Source organism: Symphalangus syndactylus, chromosome 13, assembly GCF_028878055.3.
Source record: "Symphalangus syndactylus isolate Jambi chromosome 13, NHGRI_mSymSyn1-v2.1_pri, whole genome shotgun sequence".
Classification (NCBI taxonomy): Eukaryota; Metazoa; Chordata; class Mammalia; order Primates; family Hylobatidae; genus Symphalangus; species Symphalangus syndactylus.
Genome location: NC_072435.2, coordinates 56,029,492 through 56,046,696, shown reverse-complemented (window position 1 = coordinate 56,046,696; position 17,205 = coordinate 56,029,492). Strand labels below are relative to the sequence as shown.

Below are 17,205 nucleotides of genomic sequence, written 5' to 3'. Positions count from 1 at the left end.
TCATAAAAAAGTAGACTCCTATATACTACAGTTGGGAATACAAAATGGTGTCATCTCTATGGAGAGGAATTTTGTAGTATCCAGCAAAATCACATATGAATTTACCCTTTGACCCAGAAAGCCCGTATCTAGGAATCAATCCCACACACAGGCTGGCAAAAATACAAAATGACATCGGCACAAGGTCACTCATGCAGCACCATTTGTACCAGCAAAAGATTGATCCAAAACAACCCAGATGTCCCTCAATAGGAAGTGCTGTAGACTGAAATGTGTCCCCCTCAAATTTGTATGCTGAAGCCCGAACCCCTAATATGACTGTTCTTGGAGACAGGGCCTACAGGAGGTAATAAAGGGTAAGTGAGGTCACACGGGTGGGGTCTTAATCTGATAGGACTGGTGTTCTTATAAGAGGAACAGACAAGAGCTTGCCCTTGTGCTCTCTCTGCATTTGCACAGAGGGAAAGGCTACGTGAGGACACAGCAACAAAAGGGCATCTACAAAGCCAGGAAGAGAGGCCTCAATAGAAACCAATCCTAACAGCAGGTGGATCTTGGACTTCTAGCCTCCAAAAGGCAGAGAAAAATTTCTGTTGTTTAAGCCACGCGGTCTGTGGTATCACATTATGGCAAGCCTAAAGTCTAACACAGGAGTGTTATGGAGGGATAACTCTCCAACCTAAGAGTTGGAGAGTTATGGGCCCTCATGATGGGATTAGTGGCTTTATAAGAGACATCAGAGAACTCGCTCTTCTCTTTCTGCCATGTAAGGACACAGCAAGAAGGTGGCTGTCTGCAAGCCAGGAAGAGAGCCCTCCCTAGAACCTGACCATGTGGCTCCCTAACCTCAGACTTCCAGCCTTCTAAATTGTGAGAAAATAAATTTCTGCCATTTAAGAGTCTGTCATGTTTTAATTAATGAATTAATTATTTAATTTTTAAATTTTGAGATGGAGTCTCGCTCTGTCATCCAGGCTGGAGTGCGGTTGCGTGATCTCGGCTCACTGCAACCTCCGCCTCTCAGGTTTAAGCGATTCTCCTGCCTCAGCCTCCCGAGTAGCTGGAATTACAGGCATGCGCCACCACGCCCGGCTAATTTTTTTGTATTTGTAGTAGAGACGGGGTTTCTTCATGTTGGTCAGGCTGGTCTCAAACTCCTGACCTCAGGTGATCCATCCGCCTCAGCCTCCCAAAGTGCTGGGACTACAGGAGTGAGCCACTGCGCCCAGCCTCGGAGGATCATTTTAAACTTCAACAAACAGCAAAACAATGCAAAGGACGTGGCATGAAATAGACTTTCTGAAAAGGACACTGCAGTGTGAGAGCCGAGACAAGGAGGCAGAGTGTCGCCTCATTCAGTCTCTGTGGGAAACACGCATGCCAGAGGCTATTCTGTTGCTCTAGACGTGTCCATGAATGACTGTGAAAGCACTATTAATACTGATTTTAGGGTTATAAGTACATTTTAGGAAGTAAATGATTTTGCAACTATGGGATCTGTGAATAACAAGGTTTGATCGTGTGGGGAAAAAATGAATACTAAGCCTGCCTTTCTTGTATAAACTGTACTGCAAGGTAGCCAAACAATTAATGAGAAGGTTTTCTCTATAACAGAGTTCCAACTAATAAATACAGGAGGAATGACAGAATTAGAAGGTCACTAATTTGCATCCCCTCTGAAATAAGAACTACAGATGATAATTATCAATGACTGCTAAAACCACTAAGTGAAGGGCTGGTGAGTTATTACCCTTATTATGGATGACTCTGGCTATCAACACAGGGACCAACTCATTAATTTTTATGGCACAAAACCAAAGATAACCAAAATGTCATGTCTCCTAGGTGATAAAACTACAAGTAAAAAACATCACTTATGAGCTGGGCACAGTGGCTCATGCCTATAATTCCAGCACTCTGGGAGGCTGAGGTAGGAGGATCACTTGAGCTCAGGAGTTTGAGACCAGCCTGGGCAACACAGTGAGACTTCATCTCCACAGAGAAACAAAACAAAACAAAAAATGAACGTGGTAGTGCACACCCGTAGTCCCAGCTACTTGGGAGGCTGAGGCAGGAGGACTGCTTGAGCCTGGGAGATTGAGACTGCAGCAAGCTATGATCATATCACTGCACTCCAGCCTGGACGACAGAGTGAGACCCTGTCTCAAAAACAACAGCAAAAAAATAATTTATGAATAACTGCCACCAAAAATGTCAAAGCTGACTCCAAATAAAGCCTATAAAAGAGCAGTTTTCTGTCACATGCACTCATGCTAAGCCGATCAAGTATGTATTAGGTAGAAGAGATCCATGTTGGGGCTTTCATTAGATGGAGTAAAGGCAGAGTGTGGGGTCTAACCCACTTAGGGGAAGTAAAAATGCAGGAAAATGGCAACTGTGAAATAAAGTAATGAATAGGGCACTGAGGACAAGAGGGACAACTGTAGTTTTCATTTGTGTTACCAAAATGCCTCCTGTTCTCAGACAATACTCCTTTCACCTGCAAATACCTCTTCCAAAATGATCATGAGAAAATTCAGCAACAAAACCATGAAATTGCAAAGATATTACTTTTGGGATGGAACAGAGCTGGAAGGCAAGGAGAGGAGGGTTATATAAAGTATTACATAACTTCTTAGACATTAGCATGGAAAAACTACACATGTTCTAGAGAGCATTTAAGTGGTTTTTAGTGCACAGTACTTCTGACTAAAATATTGAAAAAAATGCAGGAGACCCCAAATGAAACTATCAGTTGTAATTACCTTGCAAGAGGGTTGGAGCCTGCAGCATCTGCTTGTAGTAGGAGTAATACAGGCCACACTCTGTTCTGAATGAGATTTCTCGCTCCACTTCCTAAAACAGAGTTAGATCCTATGGGTTTATGTGACCTAGTTTTGTTTAAATACATATTGTTACTGTAGAAAGGATACATAACTGCAACCTGAAAGAGAACAAACTCTGAAAATATAGTCTCAAAAAATCTTGGCAAACAAGAATGGAAGGCTGATCATTGTTAAAGCTGAGTGAGGGATACATGGGAGTCTGTCCTACTATTCTCTACTTTAGTGAATGTTTAATTTTAAAAAAAATTTTAAAGAATACATCACCATTCCTATGTAACATCAGTGAGACACAAAACAGGGATGGCACACAAAAAAAATCTCCCAAATGAAAAGAAATATAATTGCATTAGACACCTACCTAAAAGCTATCAATATTACATAAGATCAATCATTTTCATTTTATTCTAAGAATAAAAGGCATTCGTAGTCAAATAAGGCAGACACATGAATTTTACTCTGACAAGTGTAACCCTGGTGGGAAGAGGTTTATGCAGGTAAATGGATATATGAAATATTTAAACTGCTTTTAGATAAGTATTCAACCCCAGAAGAACTAAAAACTTAAAAGTAATAGCTATTAGCCAATTTAGTCACAAGGTACTTTTATTAAATTTAAATTATTACTATAAAAAATAGAAGCAATGAGCAATAATGACACGGAAGACTTTCTGGAATAATCCAATTAATACTGTTAGATGATACACTTTATTTATAGGTTGAGCAGCCCTAACCTGAAAAGCTGAAATCCAAATGAAACACTTTAAAATTGGATACTTTCTGAGAGCCAACATGATGCCACAAGTTACCCTGAAAGTGTTATTTTTTTCACTGTATTGATGGTATGTCATATTTTTTATTGTTAAGTACTTATGTGCGAATAAGTATAACAAAATGATTACTTATAAAGGTACCATGTAAATTCAGAGTCAGGAACAATGGTGATGCCAAATAACCATAGACTGTCCACTAGGATGGTTGAGATAGTGACACCTTTGTTTTCTGATGGTTCAGTGTCTACAAACTTTGTTTCATGCACAAACTTATGAACTATATTGTATAAAATCACCTTCGGGCTATGTGCATAAGGTACACATAAAACATAAATGAATTTCATGTTTACACCTGAATCCTATCCTCAAGATTTCTCATTATGTAGATGCAAATAATCCAAAATCTGAAATCCAAGACACTTCTGGCCCCAAGCATTTCAGATGAGGGATACTTAACCTGTACCTGTAAAAGCATAAATAAATAAAAAGTTATAATCTATGTCATTAGAGATTCTTTTATACCAGTGTTAAAAACAAAACAAAACAAACCATGTCCTAGAATCTGTAACACATTGTCTAAAATATAATTCGATCTGTCTTTTTTTTTTTTTTTTTGAGACGGAGTTTCACTCTTGTTGCCCAGGCTGGAGTGCAATGGTGCGATCTTGGCTCACTGCAACTTCCAACGCCCAGGTTCAAGCGATTCTCCTGCCTCAGCCTCCCTAGCAGCTGGGATTACAGGCATGTGCACCACGCCTGGCTAATTTGGTATTTTTAGTAGAGACGGGGTTTCTCCATGTTGGTCAGGCTGGTCTCAAACTCCAGACCTCAGGTAATCCATCCGCCTCGGCCTCCCAAAGTGCTGGGATTACAGGTGTGAGCCACCGCACCCGGCCATGCTTTTTCATATTATAGCAGATCCACATTCCACAAACCCAATGGGGGAAAGTGATAAATACTGAACATCTCATTTTCTAGCTAATGAACTTCTTTTAGCTCATTTTGCTTCCCCTTAACTCCAACTAATTTTCAAATGGTAATAAACATCTCATTAAAAGAACCACTCAGGCTGGGTGCGGTGTGGCTCATGCCTATAGCCATGCACTTTGGGAAGCTGAAGTGGGTGGATTGCTTGAGCTCAGGAGTTCAAGACCAGCCTGGGCAACATGGCAAAACCCTGTCTCTACAAAAAAAAAAAAAAGTAGCCAGGCATAACGGCATGTACCTGAACTCCCAGCTACTGGGGAGGTTGAGGAAGGAGGTTGAGACTCAGCCTACTGAGAGGCCGAGGCTGCAGTGAGCCATGATCAAGCCACTCCAGCCTGGATGATAGAGCGAGACCCTGCCTCAAAAAATAAATAAAGAAAGAAAGAACTATTCATGCTATTATCTTCAGACTTAGAAATTATTTATTTAATGTATTTCTGCTACCCTCTAAATCTTTTTACCATTGTTTGTTAACTCCTTTTAGAAAAATGGGAGGTAGGGTAGCAAATCTTATATATTGAACTTCCTTTCACGGAAAACAAATTTATCCTGGGGAAATCAAGCATTTAAAAAAGGCCCATCAGGTTCTGAAATTTATTTATTTATTTTTGGAGACAGGGTCTCACTCTGTCACCCAGGCTGAGTACGGTGGCATGATCACAGCTCATCGTAGCCTTTGCCTGTCAGGGTCAAGTGATCCTCTTGCCTTGGCTTCCAAGTAGCTGGGACTACAGGCACATGCCACTATGTCCGCCTAATTTCTGTATTTTTTGTAGAGGTAAGGTTTCGCCATGTTGCCCAGGCTCTGGTCTTGAACTCCTGAGATTAAGTGATCCTCCTTCTGTGGCCTCCCAAAGTGCTGAGATTACAGGCAGGAGCCACAGTGCCTGGGCTTAAAATTTAATTTCAATAACACACTTGCTTTATAAAAAGGCTACTATATAATGATACAGATTTTTAAACTTTCATTGCTAGTGATTTGTGTTGTATCTTTCATAGCAGTAAAGGCAACTCTTCTGGGTAGTTATGTTAACCCACTCATTTTTTATCTTTGAGAAAACGTGCTCTATTGCTTTTGAGAATATAAAACCAACCTGGTATCACTCGTTTCTAGAATGTTCAAACCCCTACTCAGTCAAATAACCACAGAGGCTATGAATTGATGTTAACTGAGCAAATACTAGCTTTTGTCCATGCAAATAAGAACAACAACAACGTTAATTACATTATTCTTCTTTTCTCTAGCTTCCTTAAAGTGTTCAAAGGCACTTGAGGAGTGTGAAAATCCTGTCACACCTACATCCCAAATCAAACTGGAGAGCCAATAAAGAATGAAAGAGTGAATTATATGGTTCTAAGAATAAAAGACCAGGGAATAAGAAAAAACGTTGCTCAAAGTATAAAGGTAGAAAGCTCTTGTGTCCCATCTCTCCCTTTAGTATAGCCAGAATGCATAAAGAACAGAGGGGGGACCTAATTAGTAAAAATGCATTCAAACATGATTAATTGGTAATCTAGCACCAGCTGTACAGAACCAAATGCTATACTTTATTAGACAGACACTTGCAAGTTTTACATCTGCTTCATGCTAAGAGAACATCTGCTTCACTCATTCAAACGCTTTTCCAGTTTTACAGCAATTTATACTTCGCTTGGTAGATCACACCCTTGAAAATATACACCAATAGTAGTTATCCTCTAAAGAATGCAAAATGAACAAATACTTCATATTCAATTTGCACAGGTTCCATGGGGAATGCAATGTTGACAGAACAAAAACATCTTCAAAGATAATGACAGAAAGAAGTGGAAAGACAAAACACTTGTATTTATAAAGAACTGTACAGCTGGCCGGATGTGGTGGCTCACGTCTGTAATCCCAGCACTTTGGAGGCCCAGGCGGGTGGATCATGAAATCTGGAGTTCACGACCAGCCTGGCCAAGATGGTGAAACCCTGTCTCTACTAAAAATACAAAAAATTAGCTGAGCGTGGTGGCAGGCGCCTGTAATCCCAGCTACTCAGGAGGCTGAGGCAAGAGAATCACTTGAACTCGGAGGGCAGAGGTTGCAGTGAGCTGAGATCGCGCCACTGCACTCCAGCCTGGGAGACAGAGGTCGACTCCGTCTCAAAACAAACAAACAACAACAAAAACAAACAAACAAACAAAACCTGTACAGCTAAAACCATTGAAGTAACAGTGTATATAGCAATTTAATAGAAGTACAAAAAGAAAAAAAAAATGACTGCTCACAATAAATGATCACATTCCCCACAGGCACTCAAACAAGTTGCTGGCAATGCCCAAAAGCCTAAAGAGTCCTTTGAGACAAATGACACCAAATTTGGAAAGGAAACATCAAATCAGCTTTTTAAAAATCTCATGTAAATAGATCCCCCACATAATGTCTGGTCACCCTGGCCTGCCTTTAGCAAGAACCCTCTAAGCCTGGTTGAGCCAGGATCCCCCGCATCCCAGGGGTTCCTCTTACTCATTTCCCAGCCACTGACCCCACCCCACTCCTTGGCTGCCTATTCCTACTCACCCATGCTGTACTAGGAGTTGAGTACAATCTCTCTCCACCACTGCAAGACCTCATTGCAGTGGTCCCTACATCTATCGCAATGGTCCTGAAGTCTTCCTCATCTTGCTTTAAAAAAAAAAAACAAAAAACTTATGTTTAAAAAAAACAAGAACAACTCACGTAAAAAAGTTCTGTTTACAGGCCGGGCGCAGTGGCTCACGCCTGTAATCCCAACACTTTGGGAAGCCGAGGTGGGCAGATCACTTGAGGTCAGGAGTTTGAGATGAGCCTGGCCAACACGGCAAAACCCCATCTTTACTAAAATACAAAAATTAGCTGGGCATTGTGGTGCATGTCTGTAATTCCAGCTACTTGGGAGGCTGAGGCATGAGAATTGCTCAAACCCGGGAGGTGGAAGTTGCAGTTAGCTGAGATCCCAGCACTGCACTCCAGCCTGGGTGATGGAGTGAGACTTGGTCTCAAAAAAAAAAAAAAAATTTTTTTGTTTACAAAAATTGTCCCCCAAAATAATTAGACTGCTAGTAGTGGGGAAGCCACCGAAAAATTAACTTTATAAATGTAATCTGTTTCAGAATTAGGTTAACAAATTATCTCACCAAGAAATAGTAGCCCATAAGACAGCTGTTCTTAAAGTTCTATACTGGGAATCATGCCCTCAGCAAACGTATTTATGGCACATACATGGTTTATTGTCTGGTTAAATTCATGTCCATCTGTTAGAGGGGAATGATTCTTGCCCTAGAGTTGATTAAAGCCGTGGCATGTGAGAAGTGCCGAGCAGGGCTTGTGAGGAGGGCAGTCTGCTACTGAAGTGACAGTTCTTCCACTGGGCCCACACTCAGGCAATCAGCAGTCTTAGCACTACTGTACTACTATTGTGTGGATTAACCCTATCTATTCTGAAGTCTCCTTGCTTTGCAGGAGTATTCAATGGGAAGACATGCAAATTTGGCAATATCAAATAAACAAGAATAACAGTGGAAAATGTTAGCACAAGGAAAAAAGACTAAAAAGGAAGAGTGACCTTGGTGCTTATAGCCAAAGGAGAACTGCCTTCCTTATCACTGCACATTTATTTGCTGGGGAAACAAAAAGGGGCAAGAATTTAGTATTTGACCGAAAGATGTTTATGTTCCAACAAGAAAGAAGAATGCGGGGGTGCGGTGGCTCACGCTTATAACCCCAGCACTTTGGAAGGCCGAGGCAGGTGGATTACTGGAGCCCAGGACTTTAAGACCAGCTGGGCAAGACCCAGGCTGTACTAAAAATATAAAAAATTAGCTGGGCACGGTGGTATGCCCCTGTAGTTCCAGCTACTTGAGGGGTTGCAGTGGCAGAATCACCTGAGCTCAGGAAGTCGAGGCTACAGTGAGCTGAGATCGCACCACTGCACTCCAGACTGGGAGACAGAGCGAGATCCTGTCTCAAAAACAAACAAACAAACAACAAAACACCAAAGAAAGAACACCTTGTAAACAAAGGGAAACGACTTCAGGCACGCCTCATCTCACTGTGCCTCACTTTCCTGCCCTTTGCAGATGATGCATTTTTACAAATTGAAACTTAGTGGCAACTGTGCATCAAACAACTATCAACACCATTTCTGCAACAGCTATTGCTCACTTTTTGTCTCTGTCACATTTTAGTAATTCTTCTAATATTTCACATTTTTCTTTATTATTATACCTGTCATGGGATCTGGGATCAGTGATCTTTGATGTTATTAATACTACTGTAACTGTTTTGGGGCACAATAAACCACACCCATGTAAGACAGTGAACTGAAATGTGTGTGTTCTGACAGCTCTGTCATTCTTCTGTCTCATTTCCTCTCCCCAGGCCTCTCTGCTCTCTGAGACACAATAATATTGGAATTATTAACTTTATAATAGCCTGTAAGCGTTGAAAGAAGTGTGGCACGTCTCTCACTTTAAATGGAAAGCTAGAGATGATAAGTTAGTGAGGAAACCATGTTGAAAGTTGAGAGAGACCAAAAACTAGGCCTCCTGTGCCAAAGAGCCAAGCTGTTAACACAAAGGAAAAGTTATGGAAGGAAATTAAAAGTGCTACTCCAATGAATGCACCAATGATAAGAATGAAAAACAGCCTCATTGCTAATACGGGGAAAGTCTAATGCTCTGATAGAAAATCAAACCATCTAAAACATTCTCTTAAGCCAACGCCTAATCCAGAGCAAGGCCCTAACTCTCTTCAATTCTGTGAAGGCTAGAGAGGTGAGGAAGCTGCAGAAGAAAAGCTGGAAGCTAGCAGAGGTTGGTTCATGAGTTTGAGGGGAAGTAGCCATCTCCCTAACATACAAGTGCAAGGTGAAGTTGAAAGTGCTGATGGAAAAGCTGCAGCAAGTCATCCAGAAGATCCAGCTAAGATCGCTGATGAAGGTGCCTACATTAAACAACAGATACTCAATGTAGATGAAACAGTCTTCTATTGGAAGAAGATGCCATCTCGGACTTTTACAACTCAAGAGGAGAAGTCAATGCCTGACTTCAAAGCTTCAGAGCACAGGCTGACTCTCGTTAGGGGCTAATACAGCTGGTGGCTTTAAGTTGAAGCCAATGTTCACTTAACATTCTGAAAATCCTAGGGCCCTTATTAAGAATGAAATGAAATCTACTCTGCTTGTGCTCTAGAGATGGACCACAAAACCTGGATGACAGCACGTGTGTTGACAGCATGATTTACTATTTTAGACCCACTGTTGAGATCTTCTACTCAGGAAAAAAAATTCTTTTCAAAATACTACTGCTCACTGATAATGCATCTGGTTATCTGTGTTATTTTCATGCCTGCTAACACAAAATTCATTCTACAGCCCATGGATCAAGGAATAATTTTGACTTTTGAGTCTTAATTTTTTCTTTTTTTTTTTTTTGAGACAGAGTCTCGCTCTGTTACCCAGGATGGAGCACAGTGGCACCATCTCAGCTCACTGCAACCTCTGCCTCATGGGTTCAAGTGATCCTTCTGCCTCAGCCTCCCTAGTAGCTGGGACTACAGATGTGTGCCATCACGCCTGGCTAATTTTTGTATTTTTAATAGACACAGGGTTTTACTATTTTGGCCCGGCTGGTCTTGAACTCCTGACCTCAAGTGATCTGCCTGCCTTGGCCTCCAAAGTGCTGAGATTACAGGCATGAGCCACAGTGCCTCATCTGATGGTGTACTTTGGAGTACGAAAATGTCTAATTTTGATGAAGACCAATTTATTTATTTATTTTTAATAGTGTTTTTAGTGTGGTCTCTATGAAGTTTTGGCCTACTCCATAGTTATAAAAGATTCATTTGCATGTTTTCTTCTAAATGTTTTATAGTTTTAGACATTTAGGCCTATGATCCATTTTGAGTTAATTTTTGTGTATGGTGTGAGGCAGTGGTCTAACTTCATTCTTTTGCATGTGAATATCCATTTGTTTATAGACCATTTATTGAAGACTATTCTTTCTCCACGTTAACTGTCCTTCCTGGTGCCCTGCTGAAAATCACTTGACCATCTAAGGATTTATGTCTGTATTCCCAATTTTATTCCATTGATCTATATGTCTATCCTTATGCCAGCACCAGAGTCTTGATTACTGTGGCTGTATAGTAAGTTCTGAAGTCAGAAAGTTTGAGTCTTACAACTTTGTTCTTTTTTCAAAACTGTTTTAGCTATTCTGAGTCCCCTGAGTTTCCATATACGTTTTAGGACTAGCTTGTCAATTTCTGTGAAAAGTCCACCAGGGATTCTGAAAGGGATCATGTTGACTCTGTAGATCAACTTGAAGATCTACAGAGATCTTTTTTTGTTTTTGAGACAGGGTCTTGCTCTGTTGCCCAGGCTGGAGCACAATGGCATGATCTTGGCTCACTGAAGACTTGGCTTCCTGAGCTCAGGTGATCATCCCATTGCACCCTCTCAAGTAGCTGGGGGTAAGTTGTGTGCCACCAAGCCTGGCTAATTTTTTTTTTAGTATTTTTAGTAAAGACAAGTTTTCACCATGTTGCCCAGGCTTGTGTGTCTTATCAGTTTTAAATCAAACTTTTTGACTTCCAGTTATAAAAGAGAAAGAAATCAGGATATTCCCATCCATATTTTTTTATTTCTTTTTCTTTTCTTTTTTTTTTTAGAGACAGGGTCTCACTCTGTCGCCCAGACCGGAGTGCAGTGCTGTGATCATAGCTCACTGCAGCTCAGGTGACCCTCCTGTCTCAGCTTCCCAAGTAACTGGGGCTGCAGGTGCACACTACCACACCCAGTTAATTTTTTAAAATTTTTTTGTAGAGATGGGATCTCACTATGTTGCCCAGGCTGGTCTTGAACTTCTGGGCTCAAGCAATCCTCCTACCTTTTGCCCTCTGGAGTGCTGAGATGACAGCTGTGAACCCCTGTGCCAGCTGGCCTCCCCAATCTTTTTTTTTTTTTTTTGAGATGGTCTCATTCTGTCACCCAGGCTGGAGGACAGTGGCACAATCTTAGCTAATGACAACCTCTGTGTCCTGAGCTCAAGTGACCCTCCTACCTCAGTCTCCTGAGTAGGTGGGACTATAGGCACATGCCACCATGCCTGGCAAATTGTTTTTTTTAAAATTTTATTATTATTATACTTTAAGTTTTAGGGTACATGTGCACAACGTGCAGGTTTGTTACATATGTATACATGTGCCATGTTTGTGTGCTGCACCCATTAACTCGTCATTTAGCATTAGGTATATCTCCTAATGCTATCCCTCCCCACTCCCCCCACCCCACAACAGTCCCCAGAGTGTGATGTTCCCCTTCCTGTGTCCATGAGTTCTCATTGTTCAATTCCCACCTATGAGTGAGAACATGCGGTGTTTGGTTTTTTGTCCTTGCGATAGTTTGCTGAGAATGACGGTTTCCAGTTTCATCCATGTCCCTACAAAGGACATGAACTCATCATTTTTGATGGCTGCATAGTATTCCATGGTGTATGTGTGCCACATTTTCTTAATCCAGTCTATCGTTGTTGGACATTTAGGTTGGTTCCGAGTCTTTGTTATTGTGAATAGTGCCGCTATAAACATACGTGTGCATGTGTCTTTATAGCAGCATGATTTATAATCCTTTGGGTATATACCCAGTAATGGGATGGCTGGGTCAAACGGTATTTCTAGTTCTAGATCCCTGAGGAATTGCCACACTGACTTCCACAATGGTTGAACTAGTTTACAGTCCCACCAACAGTGTAAAAGTGTTCCTATTTCTCCACATCCTCTCCAACACCTGTTGTTTCCTGACTTTTTAATGATCACCATTCTAACTGGTGTGAGATGGTATCTCACTGTGGTTTTGATTTGCATTTCTCTGATAGCCAGTGATGATGAGCATTTTTTCATGTGTTTTTTGACTGCATAAATGCCTTCTTTTGAGAAGTGTCTGTTCATATCCTTCGCCCATTTTTTGATGGGGTTGTTTTTTCCTTGTAAATTTGTTTGAGTTCACTGTAGATTCTGGATATTAGCCCTTTGTCAGATGAGTAGGTTGCAAAAATTTTCTCCCATTCTGTAGGTTGCCTGTTCACTCTGATGGTAGTTTCTTTTGCTGTGCAGAAGCTCTTTAGTTTAACTAGATCCCATTTGTCAATTTTGGCTTCTGTTGCCATTGCTTTTGGTGTTTTAGACATGAAGTCCTTGCCCATGCCTACGTCCTGAATGGTATTGCCTAGGTTTTCTTCTAGGGTTTTCATGGTTTTAGGTCTAACATTTAAGCCTTTAATCCATCTTGAATTTTTTGTGTAAGGTGTAAGGAAGGGATCCAGTTTCAGCTTTCTACATATGGCTAGCCAGTTTTCCCAGCACCATTTATTAAATAGGGAATCCTTTCCCCATTGCTTTTGTCAGGTTTGTCAAAGATCAGATAGTTGTAGATATGTGGCATTATTTCTGAGGGCTCTGTTCTGTTCTATTGGTCTATATCTCTGTTTTGGTACCAGTACCATGCTGTTTTGGTTACTGTAGCCTTGTAGTATAGTTTGAAGACAGGTAGTGTGATGCCTCCAGCTTTGTTCTTTTGCCTTAGGATTGACTTGGCGATGCGGGCTCTTTTTTGATTCCATATGAACTTTAAAGTAGTTTTTTCCAATTCTGTGAAGAAAGTCATTGGTAGCTTGATGGGGATGGCATTGAATCTATAAATTACCTTGGGCAGTATGACCATTTTCACGATATTGATTCTTCCAACCCATGAGCATGGAATGTTCTTCCATTTGTTTGTATCCTCTTTTATTTCATTGAGCGCGGTTTGTAGTTCTCCTTGAAGAAGTCCTTCACATCCCTTGTAAGTTGGATTCCTAGGTATTTTATTCTCTTTGAAGCAATTGTGAATGGGAGTTCACTCATGATTTGGCTCTCTGTTTGTCTGTTATTGGTGTATAAGAATGCTTGTGATTTCTGTATATTGATTTTGTATCCTGAGACTTTGCTGAAGTTGCTTATCAGCTTGAGGAGATTTTGGGCTGAGACAATGGGGTTTTCTAGATATACTGTTTTTTTTTTTTTTTTTTTTTTTTTTTTTTTTTTTTTTTTTTTTTTTTTTTTAAGAGATGGGGTTTCACCATGTTGCTCAGGCTTGTCTTGAACTACTGAGCTCAAGCGATCCTGCCGCCTTGGCCTCCCAAAGTGCTGGGATGACAGGCATGAGCCACTGTGCCCAGTCAGCCTCCACCATCTTTTACTGTCTCTTCCCCTTCCTCTTTTATCTTGTGTTATACATATTACACTGTTATGTTATTATTACACTATTGTGTATTATAACATTATTACTTATGTTGGCATTCTTATTAGGTTGATGCAAAAGTAATTGTGGTTTTTGCCATTTAAAAGTAATGGCAGCCGGGCATGGTGGCTCACACCTGTAATCCTAACTTTGGGAGGCAGAAGTGGAAGCTCATGAGTTCGAGACCAGCCTGGCATATCTTGAACAGCCTGACATGGCAAAACCCTATCTCTACTAAAAATACCAAAAAAAAAAAAAAATTAGCTGGGCATGGTGGTGCATGCCTATAATCCCAACTACTGGGGAGGCTGAGACAAAACTGCCTGAACCCAGAAGGCAGAAGTTGCAGTGAGCCAAGATCACGCCACTTCATTCCAGCCTAGGCGACAGAGCGAGCTCTGTTTCATAAATAAATAAATAAATAAATAAAATTAATGACAAGACCTACATTACTTTTGCACCTAATATAACATTATATCATACACATTTTGTTCTATCACTAATTTTTAGTTTTAGTCCTACAGTTAAATAAATTTGAGCCCCACTGAGCATCTTTCTTCCATTGTTTTTCCATGTATCTCATGGACGGATGAAGTTTTTCCTCTTCCAATTTCTTCAGGTTTTCTTAAAAATACATATTTCTAGGAACAAAAAAGTTTGTATGCCATCTTTATATGCAATGGAATGACTGGGTTAAAATGTGTAAATCAGTTTCTTTTACTTGAGCATTTTTTAGGCATCATTCATGGTCTTTGACCATTAGACGTTACTGTGGAGAAGCTGAATGCTAGGTTGACCTTTGTTTCTCCTTATTGGTAACTTGATCTTTTCGTCTAGAATGTCCAAAGGTTTCTTTACATATTTAAGTTCAGCAACTTCGGAGAACTCTATCCTGCTAATGATTTTTCCAGGCCAATTTATCCTGGAACCTGCACTGCCCCTTCAATTAGTAGATTCAAATTTCCTTTTACTTTTGGAAAGTTTCCTTGAATTACATCTTTAAACGTGTGTGTGTGCGTGTGTGTGTGTTTTCCTGATTTATTGTTCTCGTTCTCTTTTTTTGGGACACAAATGATGCATGCTTGCTGCTCTTTGTCGTCAATTGTCACTTGCTGTCTCATACTGTCACTTTATTCAATCTCCTTTCATTTTGTTGACCTCTCTCAGTCCTGTCCAACATTGCTCTTTCTGTACATTCTACGGATTCTAGTCTCCTGTATGTTGCATCTGAGACGGTCATAATTTCTATAATGATTCTACTTTGTAATTCTATTTCTTGTCTAAAGTCTGCCAGTTCATATTTCACCTCCTTTTGTTCTCTTGAAGGCGGCACACACCTTCTTATGTTTCTGCTTTGTATTCATCTTCCACAGTGGCAAATGATTATCTTTTAATGTGACATGTGTGGTTACGACCTCCACATCTCCACTGTAAAATTCTTCTGGTGACTGTTCTTCACCAATGATGTCTGCTTGTTGTTCTCTTCTCTTTTTTGTTGCAGTATCACTGGACAATCTTGTCCCAGTTCCTTCCTTATCAGTTGTCAGAATGTGGCAAGTTCTTACTACACAAGCTACTTGCAGGAAGTTCATGTGGGGGTGAGGCCAGGCACACAGCTCAGGTCAGCAAGAATTTTCATTATATAGGGTGGTTTACAAGGGTGAGTTCTTCAGTCTTTTCCTCATTTTAGTCAACAGAACTTGATAACTTTGGGGATCTTTGAAATGCAGTTGCCTCCCTTCATTCCTGGCCTCTTAAATTCCATCTCTTACAAATATGGCTTGTCACTGTGATCGCTCCTTCCGGCCTGTCTAGCATGCTGTTCTTCATAGCAGAGTGGCCCCATGAGAGCGGCTGCCACTATTGCCTGCACACCCATCCCATGGTCCTACTCAGGGTGCTGTTGGTTTTGCCCCTTAGGAGATGCCACTAACTTTGGAGGACGACGCTTTACTCACTTTATCTGACCCCTGCAGCTTACAGACTCCTCTTTCTTTTTTTTTTTTTTTTTTTTTTGTGATGAAGTCTCGCTTTGTCACCCAGGCTGGAGTGCAGTGGTGCAATCTCGACTCACTGCAACCTCTCCCTCCCAGGTTCAAGCGATTCTTCTGCTTCAGCTGGGATTACAGGAGTGCACCACCACACCTGGCTAATTTTTGTATTTTTAGTAGAGACAAGGTTTTGTCATGTTGGCCAGGCTGGTCTTGAACTCCTGGACTCAAGTGATGTGCCCACCTCGGCCTCCCAAAGTGCTGGGATTACAGGCGTGAGCCATCATGCCTGGCCGCAGACTCTTCTCTCAGCATCTTTCTGAGTGCCACTGGGTTTGGCAGCCCCCTTCATCAAAGCTGCAACTTGATTATCTATTTTTCACATTCCTTAATTGCTCTGAGGGAATTCCAAGAAAGAAGGAACTGATACCACTACATTGCCACTTTAAAGTGAGAATAAGTAAGCCAAGTTAGGATTTAACTGTACTATTATAAACAATCTAACTATCCAAAGTTGGGAGCATGGAAATAGTGGAATAATCAAGAGTATAAAAACTTCAAAAATATGAAATTATAAAACCATAACTATTTACATAATTATAAAAGTTTTGTGAAAATGTATATATGGAAAAAGCATAGTATGTAACAGCAGATAAGGTAGATTATAAAAACTAGCTATACTGGGGTCATAAGTAAGTAAAATATTAAGGCACTTTGGATGAAGAATAGAAGGTAAAAATGAAAACTGCTTTTTGTTAAGGGTAATGAATATTAAGTAATGTTTTTCATTTAAAATTTTTCATTATTGTTACAACATAGTTTCAATAATTAAAAAATAATACACATTCGAAAAATAAAAATGAAGACTATACAAATGCCTACTATATAATTTATTAAACACATGGCAGGGCGCGGTGGCTCATGCTTGTAATCCCAGCACTTTGGGAGGCAGAGACTGGTGAACACCTGGGTCAGGAGTTCGAGAACAGCCTGACCAACATGGCAAAACCTTGTCTCTACTAAAAATACAAAAATTAGCTGGACGTGGTGGTGCGCACCTGTAATCCCAGCTACTCTACTCAGGAGGCTGAGGCAGGAGACTCGCTTGAACTCGGGAGGCAAAGGTTGCAGTGAGCCAAGACTACACTATTGTACCCCAGCCTGGGCGACAGAGTGAGACTCCATCTCAACAACAACAACAAAAAACAAAACTACCAAACAAAAATAACTTCAAATGCATCCACTGGCTCCTGTACCTGCCAGGACTAACCATATCGTATCCTTGAAGGCAAGCTCCAGAAGTCACGTCCTTTGGTTCTAGTTCCCATCC

The 17,205-nt window shown here is 40.8% G+C and overlaps 1 protein-coding gene across 3 annotated transcripts in view; it reads right to left on the bottom strand.

The window, feature by feature from the left end:
- The window catches only part of DPY19L3 (dpy-19 like C-mannosyltransferase 3), an 82,068-nt gene that overhangs the window by 50,392 nt on the left and 14,471 nt on the right, over positions 1 to 17,205 (bottom strand). For all 3 annotated transcript variants that reach the window (XM_055237108.2, XM_055237109.2, XM_055237110.2), the window contains exon 4: positions 2,766 to 2,856. In XM_055237108.2, the coding sequence (XP_055093083.1) occupies positions 2,766 to 2,856 (91 nt within the window). The remainder of the gene's footprint in view (positions 1 to 2,765; positions 2,857 to 17,205) is intronic.